The sequence below is a fragment of the Agelaius tricolor genome, unplaced genomic scaffold, assembly GCF_023055355.1.
Source record: "Agelaius tricolor isolate 1412-34295 unplaced genomic scaffold, bAgeTri1.0.p SCAF_66, whole genome shotgun sequence".
Classification (NCBI taxonomy): Eukaryota; Metazoa; Chordata; class Aves; order Passeriformes; family Icteridae; genus Agelaius; species Agelaius tricolor.
The window spans coordinates 537,911-551,545 of NW_027269326.1; the positions used below are offsets into that span (position 1 = coordinate 537,911).

The 13,635-nt window shown below is 61.5% G+C and overlaps 3 protein-coding genes across 3 annotated transcripts; 1 reads left to right on the forward strand and 2 right to left on the reverse strand.

Annotated features, from left to right (window-relative positions):
* Positions 1 to 2,873: 2,873 nt before the first annotated feature.
* On the forward strand, positions 2,874 to 6,402 carry LOC139605483 (G patch domain-containing protein 4). Its single transcript, XM_071456982.1, has 7 exons — positions 2,874 to 3,070; positions 3,869 to 3,942; positions 4,023 to 4,115; positions 4,933 to 5,040; positions 5,135 to 5,232; positions 5,336 to 5,386; positions 5,475 to 6,402. Exons 1-7 carry the CDS (start codon positions 2,995 to 2,997, stop codon positions 6,061 to 6,063), a joined length of 1,089 nt encoding a protein of 362 aa, XP_071313083.1. The 5' UTR covers positions 2,874 to 2,994; the 3' UTR covers positions 6,064 to 6,402.
* Positions 6,359 to 8,564, reverse strand: NAXE (NAD(P)HX epimerase). The gene is made up of 6 exons (XM_071456983.1): positions 8,283 to 8,564; positions 7,960 to 8,068; positions 7,415 to 7,525; positions 7,175 to 7,288; positions 6,942 to 7,089; positions 6,359 to 6,857 (listed from the first exon to the last, which is right to left on the reverse strand). Exons 1-6 carry the CDS (start codon positions 8,468 to 8,470, stop codon positions 6,655 to 6,657), a joined length of 873 nt encoding a protein of 290 aa, XP_071313084.1. The 5' UTR covers positions 8,471 to 8,564; the 3' UTR covers positions 6,359 to 6,654.
* A 182-nt stretch (positions 8,565 to 8,746) lies between these two features.
* Positions 8,747 to 12,520, reverse strand: TTC24 (tetratricopeptide repeat domain 24). The gene is made up of 11 exons (XM_071456704.1): positions 12,504 to 12,520; positions 11,612 to 12,399; positions 11,056 to 11,184; positions 10,826 to 10,947; positions 10,628 to 10,744; positions 10,461 to 10,531; positions 10,301 to 10,365; positions 10,062 to 10,194; positions 9,779 to 9,837; positions 9,661 to 9,703; positions 8,747 to 9,037 (listed from the first exon to the last, which is right to left on the reverse strand). The coding sequence occupies exons 1-11, from the start codon at positions 12,518 to 12,520 to the stop codon at positions 8,947 to 8,949; spliced, it is 1,635 nt and encodes a 544-aa protein (XP_071312805.1). The 3' UTR covers positions 8,747 to 8,946.
* Between the last annotated feature and the right edge of the window lie 1,115 nt (positions 12,521 to 13,635).

Genomic DNA, 13,635 nt, shown 5'->3' on the forward strand with positions numbered 1-13,635 from the left:
TTTGCTGCATACCTGTAAAACCTGCTGCACCCAGCTGGAACCGGGAGCATCCATGGGTGTTGGTGTTGCTGAGAGTGTAGGTGGTGCTGGTGGTGGAGACAACACGGGGCTGGAAACGCTCCTGCCTCTGTGTGTGCATCCTAATGAGACTGCAATCCCTTGGAGGAGGATTTAGAAAGCAGCTTTAGCCTCTTCTGGAGGCTGTGCACAAATGTGTGCAGTGCTTTGTGCAGCCTCTCCTCAGACGTGGGAAGTTTGCACAGAGCTGTGTAAGGATGGGACTGGAGATCCCGATTGGCACTGGCAGGGTCAGAGCTCTTCCCAAATGTTCCTGACTGGCCTCTTTTCAGCTCAAAACAGGCTCCTGAGAGTGCCTGTGTGAGCCTTGAGAGCTCTTCAGGGCCCCTTGATGGCACTAAAATCTGCACGGGCCAGCTCTTGTAAGGAATGTGCTTGTGGGAGGAGAGGATGGATGGATGGATGGATGGATGGATGGATGGATGGATGGATGGATGGATGGATGGATGGATGGATGGATGGATGGATGGAGCAAGCAGGGAAGGGAGGGTGCACAGGGTCACAGGGAGTGGGGACATAGCCCCGTGGCGAGTTTAAAATCCCTGAGGAGCAAAATGAATGCCAGCAATGTTGTTTCTGGCCGGGCAGGAATTCTCCTTGCACCCCTTCAACGTGTCAGCAAGGTGTGACTGTCAGTCACACAGTGCAAGGGCTCTGTGTGTGTGCTGGAACAGGGCCTTGGAGGTATGGAGCAGGTTGGTCACTCCAGAGCTGGCTGGAAATTTGTCCCTGCAAGGTGGAGGGATCCTGCTGCAGATGGCTGTGAAGCACTGAGGGGAGTCCACAGGAGTCTGAGAATCCCAGAAAGGTTTGGGTGGGAAGAGCCCTCATTGCTCATCTCACCCCACCCCTGCCATGGGGACACCTTCCACTATCCCAGGTTGCTCCAAGCCCTGTCCAACCTGGCCTTGGGCACTGCCAGGAATGGGGCAGCCACAGCTTCTCTGTGCCAGGGCCTGCCCACCCTTGCAGGGAACAATTTCTTCCCAATATCCAGTGTAAATCTTCCCTCTTTTGCTTTAAAACCATTTCTCCTTGATTCATCATTATCTGTCCATGTAAAAAGAGTTTGTCCATAATTTTAACAAGTTCTCTTTAACTCCTGAAAGGCCATGTCCTGGTTTAGGGAATGTCACCCTAGGACAGGCCATGATGAGCTCTCAAAGGCCATCCAGTCCTTGGTTAAGTGGCAAAAACAAATTTCTCCTGTCTCTCCACATTGTAGCATCTGCTCTTGTGCCTCTTTGGGCTCATTCCTGCCCTGCTGCCAGCCCAGCAGCCAAGGTGCTGAAACAGAGACCCAGGGCAGGCTGCAGCCTCTGGTGCCCACCCAGTGCCACCTCCCCCAGCAGAGCTGCCCGTGCCACGCCGCTCCCAGGGGCTTTGCTGCACTGCTCTGTACAGGAAGGAGAGTGGGAATCCCAAACCTTTCAGGGATTCTCAAACCTTTCTGGGCCTGCAGCCTCCTCAGGGGTGGAACAGCGAGCCTGGGATGGCTGGGACAGGCCTGGGAGGTGGATGCAGCTGGGTCTGCTCTTTGGTACCCATGGGGGTGCAGATCCTTCCCAGGCTCTGGAGGAAAAGGAGCTTTGAAGGCTGGTGGGAAGGAGCCTTTGAGTGAAATCTTAATCCCCTCCAGAGCTTTCCCTAATCCCTGGTAATGTGCTGTTCAAAGGCCCACTTCCAAAGGAACCACTGCACTTTCTCACTCCCATATCCATCCTTCCCCAAGGAACTGCCCAAAGGTGTTCTCACTGACTGTTTCCTCTCATTTTCCTCTGGTAAATAGAATTAATTATTTTATTTTAAAGCATAATAAATGAAGCAATTTCTGCAGCAGGTAGTGGTAAATCCAGCTGGTTGATTGGGAGAGATTTCTGCTGTCAGGGATATATTTGTACTTCACTCCTCCCCCTTTCTGCAGCCTTTCCCCCCAATGTCCCAGTGCAACACTTCAACTTTGAAATCAAACCTCAAAAATGTCGGTGTGTGTGTATATGTCTGTCTGTCTGTCTGTGTACAGGTCAGCTCTGTGTGTGTGTGTACAGGGCAGCTTTGTGCGTCTGTCTGTCTGTCAGTGTGTACAGGTCAGCTCTGTGTGTATGTGTGTGTACAGGGCAGCTTTGTGTGTCTGTCTGTCTGTCTGTCTGTCTGTGTACAGGTCAGCTCTGTGTGTGTACAGGTCAGCTCTGTGTGTGTGTACAGGGCAGCTTTGTGCGTCTGTCTGTCTGTCTGTCTGTGTACAGGTCAGCTCTGTGTGTGTGTGCCTGTGTGCCCACGTTCCTGTGTGTGACACGGCTGCAGCTGTGGGTCGGGCTCTGTGTGCACACTCTGTGTGTGCATGGTTTTGTTTGTGTGAGCACACCCGTGTCTGTGTCCCCATGCCCGTGTATCCCACACCTCCATGTTCACGTCTCATGTCGCCATGTCCCCTAAGTCCCCGTGTCCGTGCAACCCCGTCCCCATGTCCCTATCCTTGTCCCTATGTGCATGCACCCCCCGTCCCCATGTCCCTTTCCCTGCTCCCATGTCCGTGTATCCCCCCATCCCGCTGTCCCTATCCCTGTCCCCATGTCCTCATCCCTGTCCCCACATCCCTGTCCCTCTGTCCCCATATCCCCACGTCCCTGTCCCCATGTCCCTATCTCTATCCCTGTCCCCATGTCCATGTCTCTGTCCCCGTCCCCATGTCCCTGTCCCCCTGTCCCCGTCCCTGTGCCCGTGTCCGTGCCTGTGCCCGTGCCCCGCCCCACTCTCGGCGCATTCTCTGCCCCGCCCCTCGCGCATGCGCGCAGCCCTTTCCGGGCGGTGCGGCCGTGACTCCGCCCCGGCCTCGTGCGGCGGTGCCGGGACCCACCGGGACCCTCCCCGGGACCCTCACCAGGACCCTCCAGGACCCCAGGGACCCTCCGGGCCATGAGCGCCGCGGAGCCGCCGGGCCGCGGGATGCTGTTCGCCGAGACCCAGCTGAGGCGGCACGGCTGGCGCCGAGGTGGGGCCGGGCGGGGGTCCCCGCACCGCGGTCCCGGCCTGTCCCGCCCTGCCCCGGCCCCCTGAGCGCCCCCGGCTCCCCCAGACTCCGATCCCCCCCAAACCCCATCTCCCCCAGCTCCCTCCAGGCCCCAGCTACCCCCGAGCCCCCGGCACCCTGCAGCCCCCGGCAGCCCCCGGTGCCCACCCCAGACCCCAATGCTCTGCTCCCCAAGTCCAGGGACCCTGCAGCCCCCCGATCCCCACCCCAGACCCCAGTCCCGTCCCCAGAGCCCCAGGACCTTGCAGACCCCGGCAGACCCCGGTCCCCATCCCAGACCCCACGCCCGTCCCCAGAGCCCCCAGACCCTGCAGCCCCCCGGTCCCCACCCCAGGGCCCGGCACCCGGCAGCCCCCGGTTCCCCCCCATACCCCAGTGGTTCTCCAAGCCCCGGGACCCTTCAGCCCCCCCGGTCCCCACCCCAGGGCCCGGGACCCTGCAGACCCCGGCAGACCCCGGTCCCGTCCCCAGAGACCCGGACCCTGCAGCCCCTCCCGGTCCCCATCCCAGACCCCAATGGTCCCAGAGCCCGGGACCCTGCAGCCCCCGGCAGCCCCTGGTCCCCACCCCAGACCCCAATGGTCCCCCAAGCCCCGGGACCCTTCAGACCTCCCCGGTTCCTACCCCAGACCCCAGTGGTCCCAGAGCCCGCCCCCCGCCTCCTCCGTCCTGCAGGACCCGGTCTGGACCTCTCCCCAGCCCCCGGTGTCCCCGGTGTCCCGGGCCGTGCAGGGGTGACGCTCGCTGCCTTGTGTGCAGGGCAGGGGCTGGGCAGGCGGGAGGACGGCATCGCCGAGGCCATCCGGGTGAAGGTGAAATGCGACACGGCCGGGGTGAGTCCCGATCCCCGCCCGGGCCCGGCCCGGTGCCGCTGCCCGGTGCAGCCATCCCAGCAGCTCTCTGCACCCCGCAGGTGGGACACGACGCGGCGGAGCCCTTCACCTTCCACTGGTGGGACCACGTCTTCAACAAGGCGGCTGCCAACATCGCTGTGGAGGCCGGGCAGGTTGGAGGGCTGGGGGACAGGGACGGCGTTGAAGGCAGGGGAGGGTGTTTGGGTTCTTCCTTCGGTGACTCCTGTAGTGCCACCGTATCCCCCCAGGCCCTGTCAGGAAGCAGCACCTTGCACAGGGGATGTGGTGGTGGAAAGGTGTCGGAACTCAGGACATTCCTCTGGGTGTCCAGAGTTGCTGGGACCCCTGCCAGGGGGGCTCAGAGACCCTGGCACACAGCCCAGAACACCTGTGGGTTTGATGATGACCCGTGGAGCAAATTACCAGCTTTGTATGAAGACCTGAAAGCCACAGAAGTTTAAGTAGTGTAATAATAAAATTATCACTAGGTGAAAAAGTAGATTTTGGGGTTTTTAGAATAGGGGTTCAGGGGACAAGATGGAGGGACTTGGGTGTGCCCAGCCTTTCTTCTTCTCTACTTCATCTTCTGCTGTGATGTTGGCATTTTTGGATTGGTTTAGAGTAGAAACTCACTGTTTAACACAGGTGATAGGTATTGGAAAGTAATTGTAAATATTGTACACGTAGTTTTTAGTATAAAGACATAACCCTGCCCTGGGGGCAGGCAGAGTGCCTGGAATTGTCCTGCTGGATGGGCCTCGGCAGGGCAGGAGAAAAATTTTTATAGATAAGACACAATGAACAACTCTGAGACCGAGAACTGAAGAGCTCCAACTCATTCATTGAACGTGTGGGCAGAAACAGAGACTTTTCACCTCTCTCGGGGCTGCAATAAACTGCAACCTTCCAAGAGAAAGGTGCTGCTTGGAGGGATCATTTCCAACCAAGCCTTTGCCTTTTCTCTCCCAGGATGGCATCTCTGTGAAGGCACTTTCTGAGCAGGGAGGCAGCATCAGCAATAAGAAGCCACGCAAGGCTGGCAGCAGCGGGAGCCTGCTGTACGGCCGCTTTGTGAAGGTGACTGGCCCCAGGAGCCTGGGGGCTGCCTGGCCCCCTGAACCCCGTTTTCCTTGTCCCCCTTTCTCACAGTCCCCGTGTCTCTGTGCTGCAGTCAGCCACGCTCACAGCCTGTGGGGAGGAGTCTGTGACAGCCAGCTCTGAGAGCAGTCAGGAGGAGGAGGAGAAGCTGGACCTCTCTTCGGTCAGGAGGTGAGGCTGGGCCCCATCCCTTGATAGGGAGGGACAAGGGCTGAAAGGTGGAGCCGTGTTCCCCCATGGATGCTGGGGTGACAGGTCCTGTCTGTGTCCCCAGGCTGACGGACGAGGAGCTGGTGCAGGCGTGCGGGGGCCGCACAGCACACAAGTGAGTGCCTGGGGAGTCAGGGCTGCCCCCTCCTCGCAGGATGGGCTGGGGAACCAGTGCCAGTCCTCGCTGCCTGTGGTCGTTGCAGGGGTGCCCGGCACGGCCTGACCATGAGTGCCAAGCTGGCGCGCCTGGAGGAGCAGGAACGAGCCTTCCTGGCCACGTACCGGCAACGGGAGCAGCAGCAGGAGCCCCCAGAGAGCAGCCAGGGCAAAAAGAAGAAAAGGAAACGGTCCAGGGATGGAGCTGAGGTGCCACAGAGCCAGGAAGCAAACACAGAACAGGAGGAGGTGTTGGAAGAAGAAAAGGTTGTGAAGAAGAAGAAGAAAAAGAAGCAGGGGCCAAGCAGAGAAGAGGAGGTGACAGGAGAGGAGGAGGTCATGAGGAAGAAGAAGAAGAAGGTGATCATGGAGCCATATGGAGAAGAGGTATCAGGAGCGGAGGGGAAGGTCATGAAAAGGAGGAAGAAGCCAGAGCTAAGCGCAGAAGAGGAGGTGGTGGAAGAGGATGGGAAGGCTGCGAAGAGGAGAAAGAAGAAAAAGAAGAAGAAGCAGGAAGAGGAGGATGAAGAAGAGCCAGCTGAAACAGACGTACCTCTACAAGATACAGATGAGCCAAACTTGGGACACAGCCCTACAAAGAAGAGGAAGAAGAAGAGGAAGAGGGAGGCAGAGTGAGCAAGTGACAGGGCTGCCATGCTGTGCAGCTGCCAGTCCCACCTGGCTGTAAGGTCCTGATCCTGGTGGGTGCTGTGGGCTGCTCTGAGCTCGTTCCAGATGGAGCCCAGCACTGTGGCCCAGCTGCCTGGGGATGCTGAGCTAGGACAAGTTGGTCTGGAGCTGTATCAAGCTTTACTTCACCACCTGAACTTTCAGGAGTGACCCTGGTTCCCCCCAGGCCCTGGGGCAGGGACCCATTTACCATGGGCCTGTCACAGAAGGACACAAGGACACACCCTGCAGAGTACTAAAGTATTTTTTCAAGGGCACGAATAAATCTTTATTGTGATCAGATTATCCCAAAGTGTGAGTGGTGCCGTGAGTGGCAGAACCCCAGATCACCTTACACCTTTAGCATTTGCATTAGGCAGCAGCCCCAAAGAGAGCAGCCCCTCACCACTCCCACCTCCTGGGCCTTTCCATCTTGCAGGCTCCCACCAGAGCCCAGTGAGGCGCTGAGGACCCTCCTGGCAGAGCCTTGGGCAGAATTTGGCCCAGGTGTGCAGTGCTGAAGCCGAGCCTGGCCCCCCAGCCCCTCTGGCCCCAGCTCTAGGTGAGCTGCAGGACGCAGTCTGTGCCAGGGTACTCTGGCAGGTTCAGGCTGTATTTCTCCTGGAGCGCAGGGGGCACAAACCTGCCCCCAAGGAAGTGGTAGCGGCCCGTGAAATGCATCGCTGCCTTCTTGGGCGCCGTCAGGGAGATGAGCATGTCGGGCTGGAGGCCGTCTGCCTTCCCCTTCTCCACGTCCCAGCCTGAAACGAGCGAGCCATGGCCAGGCTGGAGCTGGGAGCACCCTGGCCGGGCACCTTCCTGCAGCAGGTGCAGCCACAACTCACCTGAGGGGATGTCAATGCTGGCAATGGGCACCGTGACACGCTCCAGAGTGCTGAGGATGCTGCCAAAGGGCTCCCGCACCGCTCCCGTGAAGCTGAAGCCGAAAATGGCATCCACCACCAGGCCGTAGAGCTCATCAATAAACTCAGCCTGCGGTGGAGATGGTGGCAGGTGAAGGGCAGTCCTGGCCACAGCTCCAGGAACAGGTGCTGCCAAGCTGAGGGCTGTTCCTCACCTCAGCTGGGAACTCGGGGAGAAAGGGAATATCCATCTTCTTGCACTGGGTGGTCAAACCTTCAAAGAGGGGCTTGCTGGAGCGCTTGGGGTAATACACAGTTGGCTGGTAGCCCTGCAAGAGCAGAAGGAACCTGAACTAATCCCCCTCTGGCACCAGCAGCAGCCAGAGGAGCGGGATCCTGGAGCCCACAGGACCAGCACCCTCATAGGGACCCTGTGCTGCCTGTGCAAGACTCACAAACATCTTCAGGTGCCGGGCACAGACCAGCCCATCACCGCCGTTGTTCCCTGGCCCGCAGACCACCAGCACAGCGGGCTGGCTCGTGGTGAAGGAGCTGGGTGGGTAGGCCTGATGGGGGGCAAGAGGCACAGGGTTATGATGGGGAAGTGGACCCACACCATGGGACCAGGATTTGCAAGACCCTCAACTTTGGACTGGCATGCCCATGGGGCTGGGACGATTCCCAGGACCACCATCTGCCTCCCTGGTGCCCACTTTGGTGGTGGCACAGCTCTAATGCTAGAACCCCCAGGACCCTCCCTGGGCTCTGAGGGCCCCCAGCTTGTCCATGTAGTGCTGGAACTCTCCCCCAGGACCTCCACCCACCTCCTGGGCACCCACCCTGGCAGTGGCACAGCTCAGCCCATGATGTCAGCACCCCCACCTTGCTGCTGGCAGTGGCACAGCTCATCCCATAGTGCCAGGATCCCCTTCTGCCCCCCAGGACCCCCACCTTGGCAGTGGCAATAGCACAGCTCAGCCCACAGTGCCAGAACCCCCACCTTGGCAATGGCAGTGGCACAGCTCAGCCCCGCCAGCTCCATCAGCTGATCCACGCTGAACTTGTACTCAGTGAAGAGCTCCTGGTCGATAGCCTGGGCCTCCTCCTGCCTGGGGTGGGACACGGCACCGCTGGGTACCCCAAAACCCGGCCAGGCCCAGCCTGGGGGCTGTGATCCCCTCGACTTTGCATGAGCCGGGCGGGGGGGACACACAGAGCCGAGCCCCCGTGTACACCTGCACCCCACCCCGACCCCTCCGCACCCCGGCCCGGTGCCCCCTCCGCCCCGCCTGCCTCCTCTCCCGCCTCCCTCCTTCCTCCTACCCGAGGAAGCGGAGCCCCGTCGGACCGGCCCCCGGGCTGGGGACGTGCATGGCGCGGCGGGGAAGGCACCGGCCCCGCTCCCGGCCCCAGCCCAAACCCCAGCTCCAGCCGCGATCCCGGCACCGCCCGCCCGCCCGCGCCGCCGCCACCAGCAGCCCCAGGCCCAGCAGCGCCCGCGGGCCCGGCATGCGGCGGGCACGGCCTGGTACGGCCCCGGTACGGCACCGGAGCGGGCACGGCCCGGTACGGCAGCCGGAGCTCCACGGAGCAGGCGCGGGGCCACCCCGGGGCGGAGCGCCCTTCACCGCCCGGGGAGGAGCCGCTGAGAGGCCGCGGGCCCTGCAGGCCCTGCCGGGATTTCGCGGTTCTGTCCGGCCCCGCCGTCTCTCCGCCGTTCCTCCAGCCCCGCTGGCTCTCCACCGTTCCTCCAGCCCCTGTTGGTTCTCCCCGATCCCCCAGGCCCCGCCGTCTCTCCGCCGTTCCCCCAGCCCCCGTTGGCTCTCCCCGATCCCCAGCCCCTTCCTTTCCTCCCCGGGAGCCCGACATACAAAGGACGGCAGAAACGGAACGGGGTCAGAACCGTGTTGGCTGAACGGCCCACCCCGCCTCCGGTTTGGGCCTGCACAGCCCCGCGAGAAGCGGCGTTTCCCCGGTGTCCTCCCGCTCACACGAGGCTGCAGACGAGGGACAGAGTCCTGGTGCCCGTGCGGGGTCCCCGGCGGGACCAGCAGCCGGCAGTGGGGTCATTGTCACGGCTGCAAGGTCACGGAGGCGTCACGGGGAGTGAGGGTGTCCAGCAGGATGCAAAATGGAATCATCAAATCACGGAGTCACTGACTGGGAAGGGATCTTTAAGCCCATCTCATCCCACCCCCTGCCATAGGCAGGGGCACCTTCTGCTATCCCAGGTTGCTCCAAGCCCTGTCCAACCTGGCCTTGGACACTGTCAGGGATGGGGCAGCCACAGCTGCTCTGGGCACCTGTGCCAGGGCCTCCCCACCCTCACAGCCAAGAATTCCTTCCCAAAATCCCATCTAACCCTGCCCTCTGGCAGTGGGAAGCCATCTCCCTTGTCCTGTCCCTCCAGGCCCTTGTCCAAAGTCCCTCTCCAGCTCTGTTGGAGCCCCTTTAGGCAGGAACGGGCAAGAGGTTCATACCAGGGGACTGGAAGCCACCCTTAGATCTGCTGTCCCATCCATAGGGCATGGATTTGGTGTTGGCTTGAGGTACCAAAATTCCCAGCCCCTGTGACTTCTGGCTTGGGGTCGTGTCCATTCCACGAAACAGCCCTGCTGGGGTCTCCACTCGTGAACCCTCCCCTCAGAGGACACTCTGGAGCCCAAACCTCCCTTGCCCACTCCCCCAAGGTATCACCTACCTCTCTGGAGGCCTCTGATGGAGGTTTTGGTGGTTTTGGTGCCCTGTGGGATGCAGTGTGAGACCCTCAGGCCTGGGCTCACTGCAGAAGCGATGTTCTGGTGGTCTGTGGTACTTACACAGCTGGAGGCTGGCATGGGGCGGCTTGGCCTGGGGCAGGGGGCTGGTGGTCCTCGTGCTGAGAGACAAGTGAACCTCGTGTGGGGCTTCTGGACAGCTCTCCTGTCACACCATGACTGGACCCTCCCTGAGATCCAGCTGGAATGACCCCAAACGCACTCCCAGAATTATGTATCTTTAAAAAACTCTGGATTTTTACTGTTCAACAGGACAGGTCCCTTGTGCTGCAGAGGTATTTGGTGCCAGGGGCTGTACTGAGGTGCCTCCCCCTTGCCCACCCACCTGTTAGCCTGGGGCTCACTGTGATACCCTGGAGCTGAGCTGGGACCATCGTCATCCTCCTCAGAGGTGCCCAGGAGCCCACTTGGGTTGCAAGGCTCCAGTGAGAGACCACCAGTCAGGGTCATTCTTGTGCCTCCAGGACAAACAGACAAGAACACAGTATCAGACTGTGCTAAAGATTCAGCTCCACCAGGAATTGCCTGATGGCTCAACCCCACGTTTAGTTTGCAGCCTCTCACCTGAATACCCGGGATGTGCTCCTGGTGTACACCAACACAGCTTGTCCTCAGCCTGGGCTTTCCCCCTGAAGGACATGGAGTGAAGGAAGGCTTGTCTCCTGTTTCATCTGGAAACTCATTCCAGAGGAAGAAGAGAGAGGATGGCAGCTTTGCTACTCACACCTTGCTCTCCTGGAGCTGTGTCCTACTGGCACGGGGCAGCGTGGAGCAAAACTGCAGCTGGCTGGGCTCCTGATGGGGTTAACACGTGTTAATCTGCCCAGCAAACCCTACTGGGGTCCCAGTTCCCAGCCCTGCAGAGTGTGCCATGCCCTGGGTGATGCTCACCAGGCCTGGGCTGGGTGCCCAGCCCTGCTGGTAGGAGAGGTGGCTGAGGTGGAGCCGGTGCTGGATGGCATCTGTGAGCTTGTGCACCACCCGTTTGTGGGCAGCTCTGGGGCTGTCCTGTGGTGGAGAGAACCCCTATGTGTGAAGGGCTAAGTGGGTGCACCCCTGGGCTCAGGCCAGTGCCCCATCATGCCTCACCTGACAGCGGGAAAGCAAAATCAGGGCCTCCTGATAGTGCCCGATGGCTTTCTGGGGGTCTCCCAGGTGCAAGCACGCTGCCCCCAGCCCCTCGCATGCTTGCCACTGCCCCTGCAAGTCCCCTGGGAGGCAAAGGGCTGCGTTAATCCCTGCCCTGCTCAGCCGAGATCCCCGGCAGGCGGCATTACCCAACCTGAGCCCGCCTGGCTGCGGGATGTGCCTCTCCTCACCCGAGTCCCTGAAGGCTTGCAGGGCGTGCAGGTAGCTCTCGGCGGCATCCCCGTGCTTCCCGAGCTGGCTGCAGGCGAACGCCAGGTTCCCAAAGCTCTGGCCCTGAGCCCTGCGGTTCCCCAGAGCACCTGGAATTGGGAACTCCATGCCGAGCTGGCCCATGCGGCCCAGCCAAGGGCAGGGACAGCGGTTCGGGGTACCGGTGTGGGGTACTGGTGTGCGGTACCGGTGTGGGGTATGGTGTGAGGTACCAGTGTGCGGTACCGGTGTGAGGTATGGTGTGGGGTACCGGTGTGCAGTACCGGTGTGCGGTACCGGTGTGTGTGAGGTACCGGTGTGCAGTACTGGTGTGTGTGCAGTACCGGTGTGCAGTACCGGTGTGTGTGGGGTACCGGTGTGCAGTACCGGTGTTCAGTACCGGTGTGTGTGCAGTACCGGTGTGCAGTACCGGTGTGTGTGCGGTACTGGTGTGCAGTACCGGTGTGTGTGGGGTATTGGTGTGCGGTACCGGTGTGTGTGAGGTACCGGTGTGCGGTACCGGTGTGTGTGAGGTACCGTGCAGCGCAGCCGCTCGCCGGTGCCAGCCCAGCGCGGTGCTGAAGCTGCTCAGGGCGTTGAGGGCAGCGCCCAGGTTCTGCAGCAGCGCCGCCTCCCGCTGCCGGTCCCGCTCCCCACCGCACAGCCCCAGCGCCCGCTCGAAGCTCTCGGCAGCCAGGGAGAAGATGTGCAGCTGCGAGTAGCCGAGGCCGATGTCGTTGTAGAGTTTCCCTGAGGGCAGAGAGGAAAAGCAGGCGTGGGAGCTGCGGCGCAGGGCCCTGAGAGGGGAGGGCGCGGCGTTACCTCGCAGGGCGGGGTCGGGGATGGATTCACAGAGCGAGCGGCACCGGGCGAGGACCCCGGCGATCTCCGCGGCCCGGAACCGCCGGCTCTGCAGCATGGAGCCGCTCGCCCTGCTCAGAGCCACGGCCGCGGCCCCGGGGCTCTCCGCCGCCGCGTAGGCCTGCGCCGCGTCCAGGAAGCACCGCGCGGCCCGCGCCGGCTCCCGCATGCCCAGGTAGCAGCAGCCCATCTGCACGCAGGTGCCCGCTCGGCTGCCGGCCTGAGCAGCGCCAGCGTGCCCGGAAACTTTCTCAAAACACTCCAGAGCCTTTGGAAAATCCTGGAGCCCTTCGTGAGCCGCCCCGACGCTGAAATAAAGGCTCTCCGAGCGGTCCCCGCTCTCCGCCTCTGAGGGCTGGGACTGGAGGAGGAACTCAAAGCCCTTTCTGGGCTTCCCAGTCTCCACGTAGGCAGCCCCCAGGTTGAAGGCACAAGCCCTGTGGAGCTGGGGGCTCACTGTGTCCCTGGAGAGGAGCAGGGCCTTCCTGAAGCACCCCACTGCCTCCCGCCCGGCGCCCAGGGCCAGCGCCCGGTGTCCGGCCCGTGTGAGGCCCTCGATGGCACCCACCCGCCCTGCTGCCTCATCCCCTCCCTCCTGAGCAGCTGCCCTGGCCTCAGCCTTCTTCTTCTTCTGGCTCTTCTTGCAGCTGGTGGGGGCTGCGGGGGTGGTGGGGATGGTGGGGGCAGAGGGGGGAGTGGGGGCAGTGGGGTGTGTGGGGACAGAGGGGGCAGAGGGGACAGAGGGGACAGTGGGGTGTGTGGGGGCTGTGGGGTGTATGGGGCTGGTGGGGGCAGAGGGGGCAATGGGGGCAGTGGGGACAGAGGGGGCAGCAGGGTGTGTAGGGGCTGTGGGGACAGAGGGGACTGTGGGGTGTGTAGGGGCAGTGGGGTGTATGGGGGCTGTGGGGACAGAGGAGACTGTGGGGTGTATGGGGGCTGAGGGGGCAGTGGGGTGTGTAGGGGCTGTGGGGACAGAGGGGACTGTAGGGTGTATGGGGGTGGTGAGCTGCACTCCCAGCTCAGCAGCCTCTTCTGAATCCATGGGCAGGAGCAGCAGCCTGCCTGCAAGACAGAGAGGTGCTTAGGCAGCCAAGCCAGCATAGTCCAGCACTTCAAACGAGCAGCATTATTTTACATTATTTATGAAAATTAGGGATGGCTTGTAGGCTGTTTGCTATTAAGTTTCAGGAAGGAAAAAGGCCTTTCCATGGAGGACCCCATGGTGGCCATGAGAGAGGAAAGAGGTCACTGGGGGAGGAGGAGGGACACCACAGCATGGAGTGGGATGTTGCTGGGGTGCCTTGTTGGGAGGCAGAATAATGGGTTGCACACACTTACTGTTTTCTCTTCAGGTGCAAAGGGTGCTGAGAGCAGGGAGCAGAGAGACAAGGCATCCCCGCCGCTGCAGCTGCACTGCTGCCACAAGCCAGGGCTCTCTGCTGCAGGGATGGAGGATGTCTGAAGCACCTCCGAGCTTGGGCTGCCTGGAAAAGTGCCTGGAGCAGGTCACAGCTCTGAGACAGGAGCGTGGCAGGCGATGGCACAGGCTGGGACAAAGCCAGGCCTGTTCCTGGGAAAGCACATCCCACAATGGCACCGCTGGCTCCGGTTTCAGCCCTGTCACCAGGGTGGTGTGCAGTGCCATGGCAACTCGGTGCAGCAGTGCCAGTGTGAGCCCTGTGAGGGATGGACGGATGGGA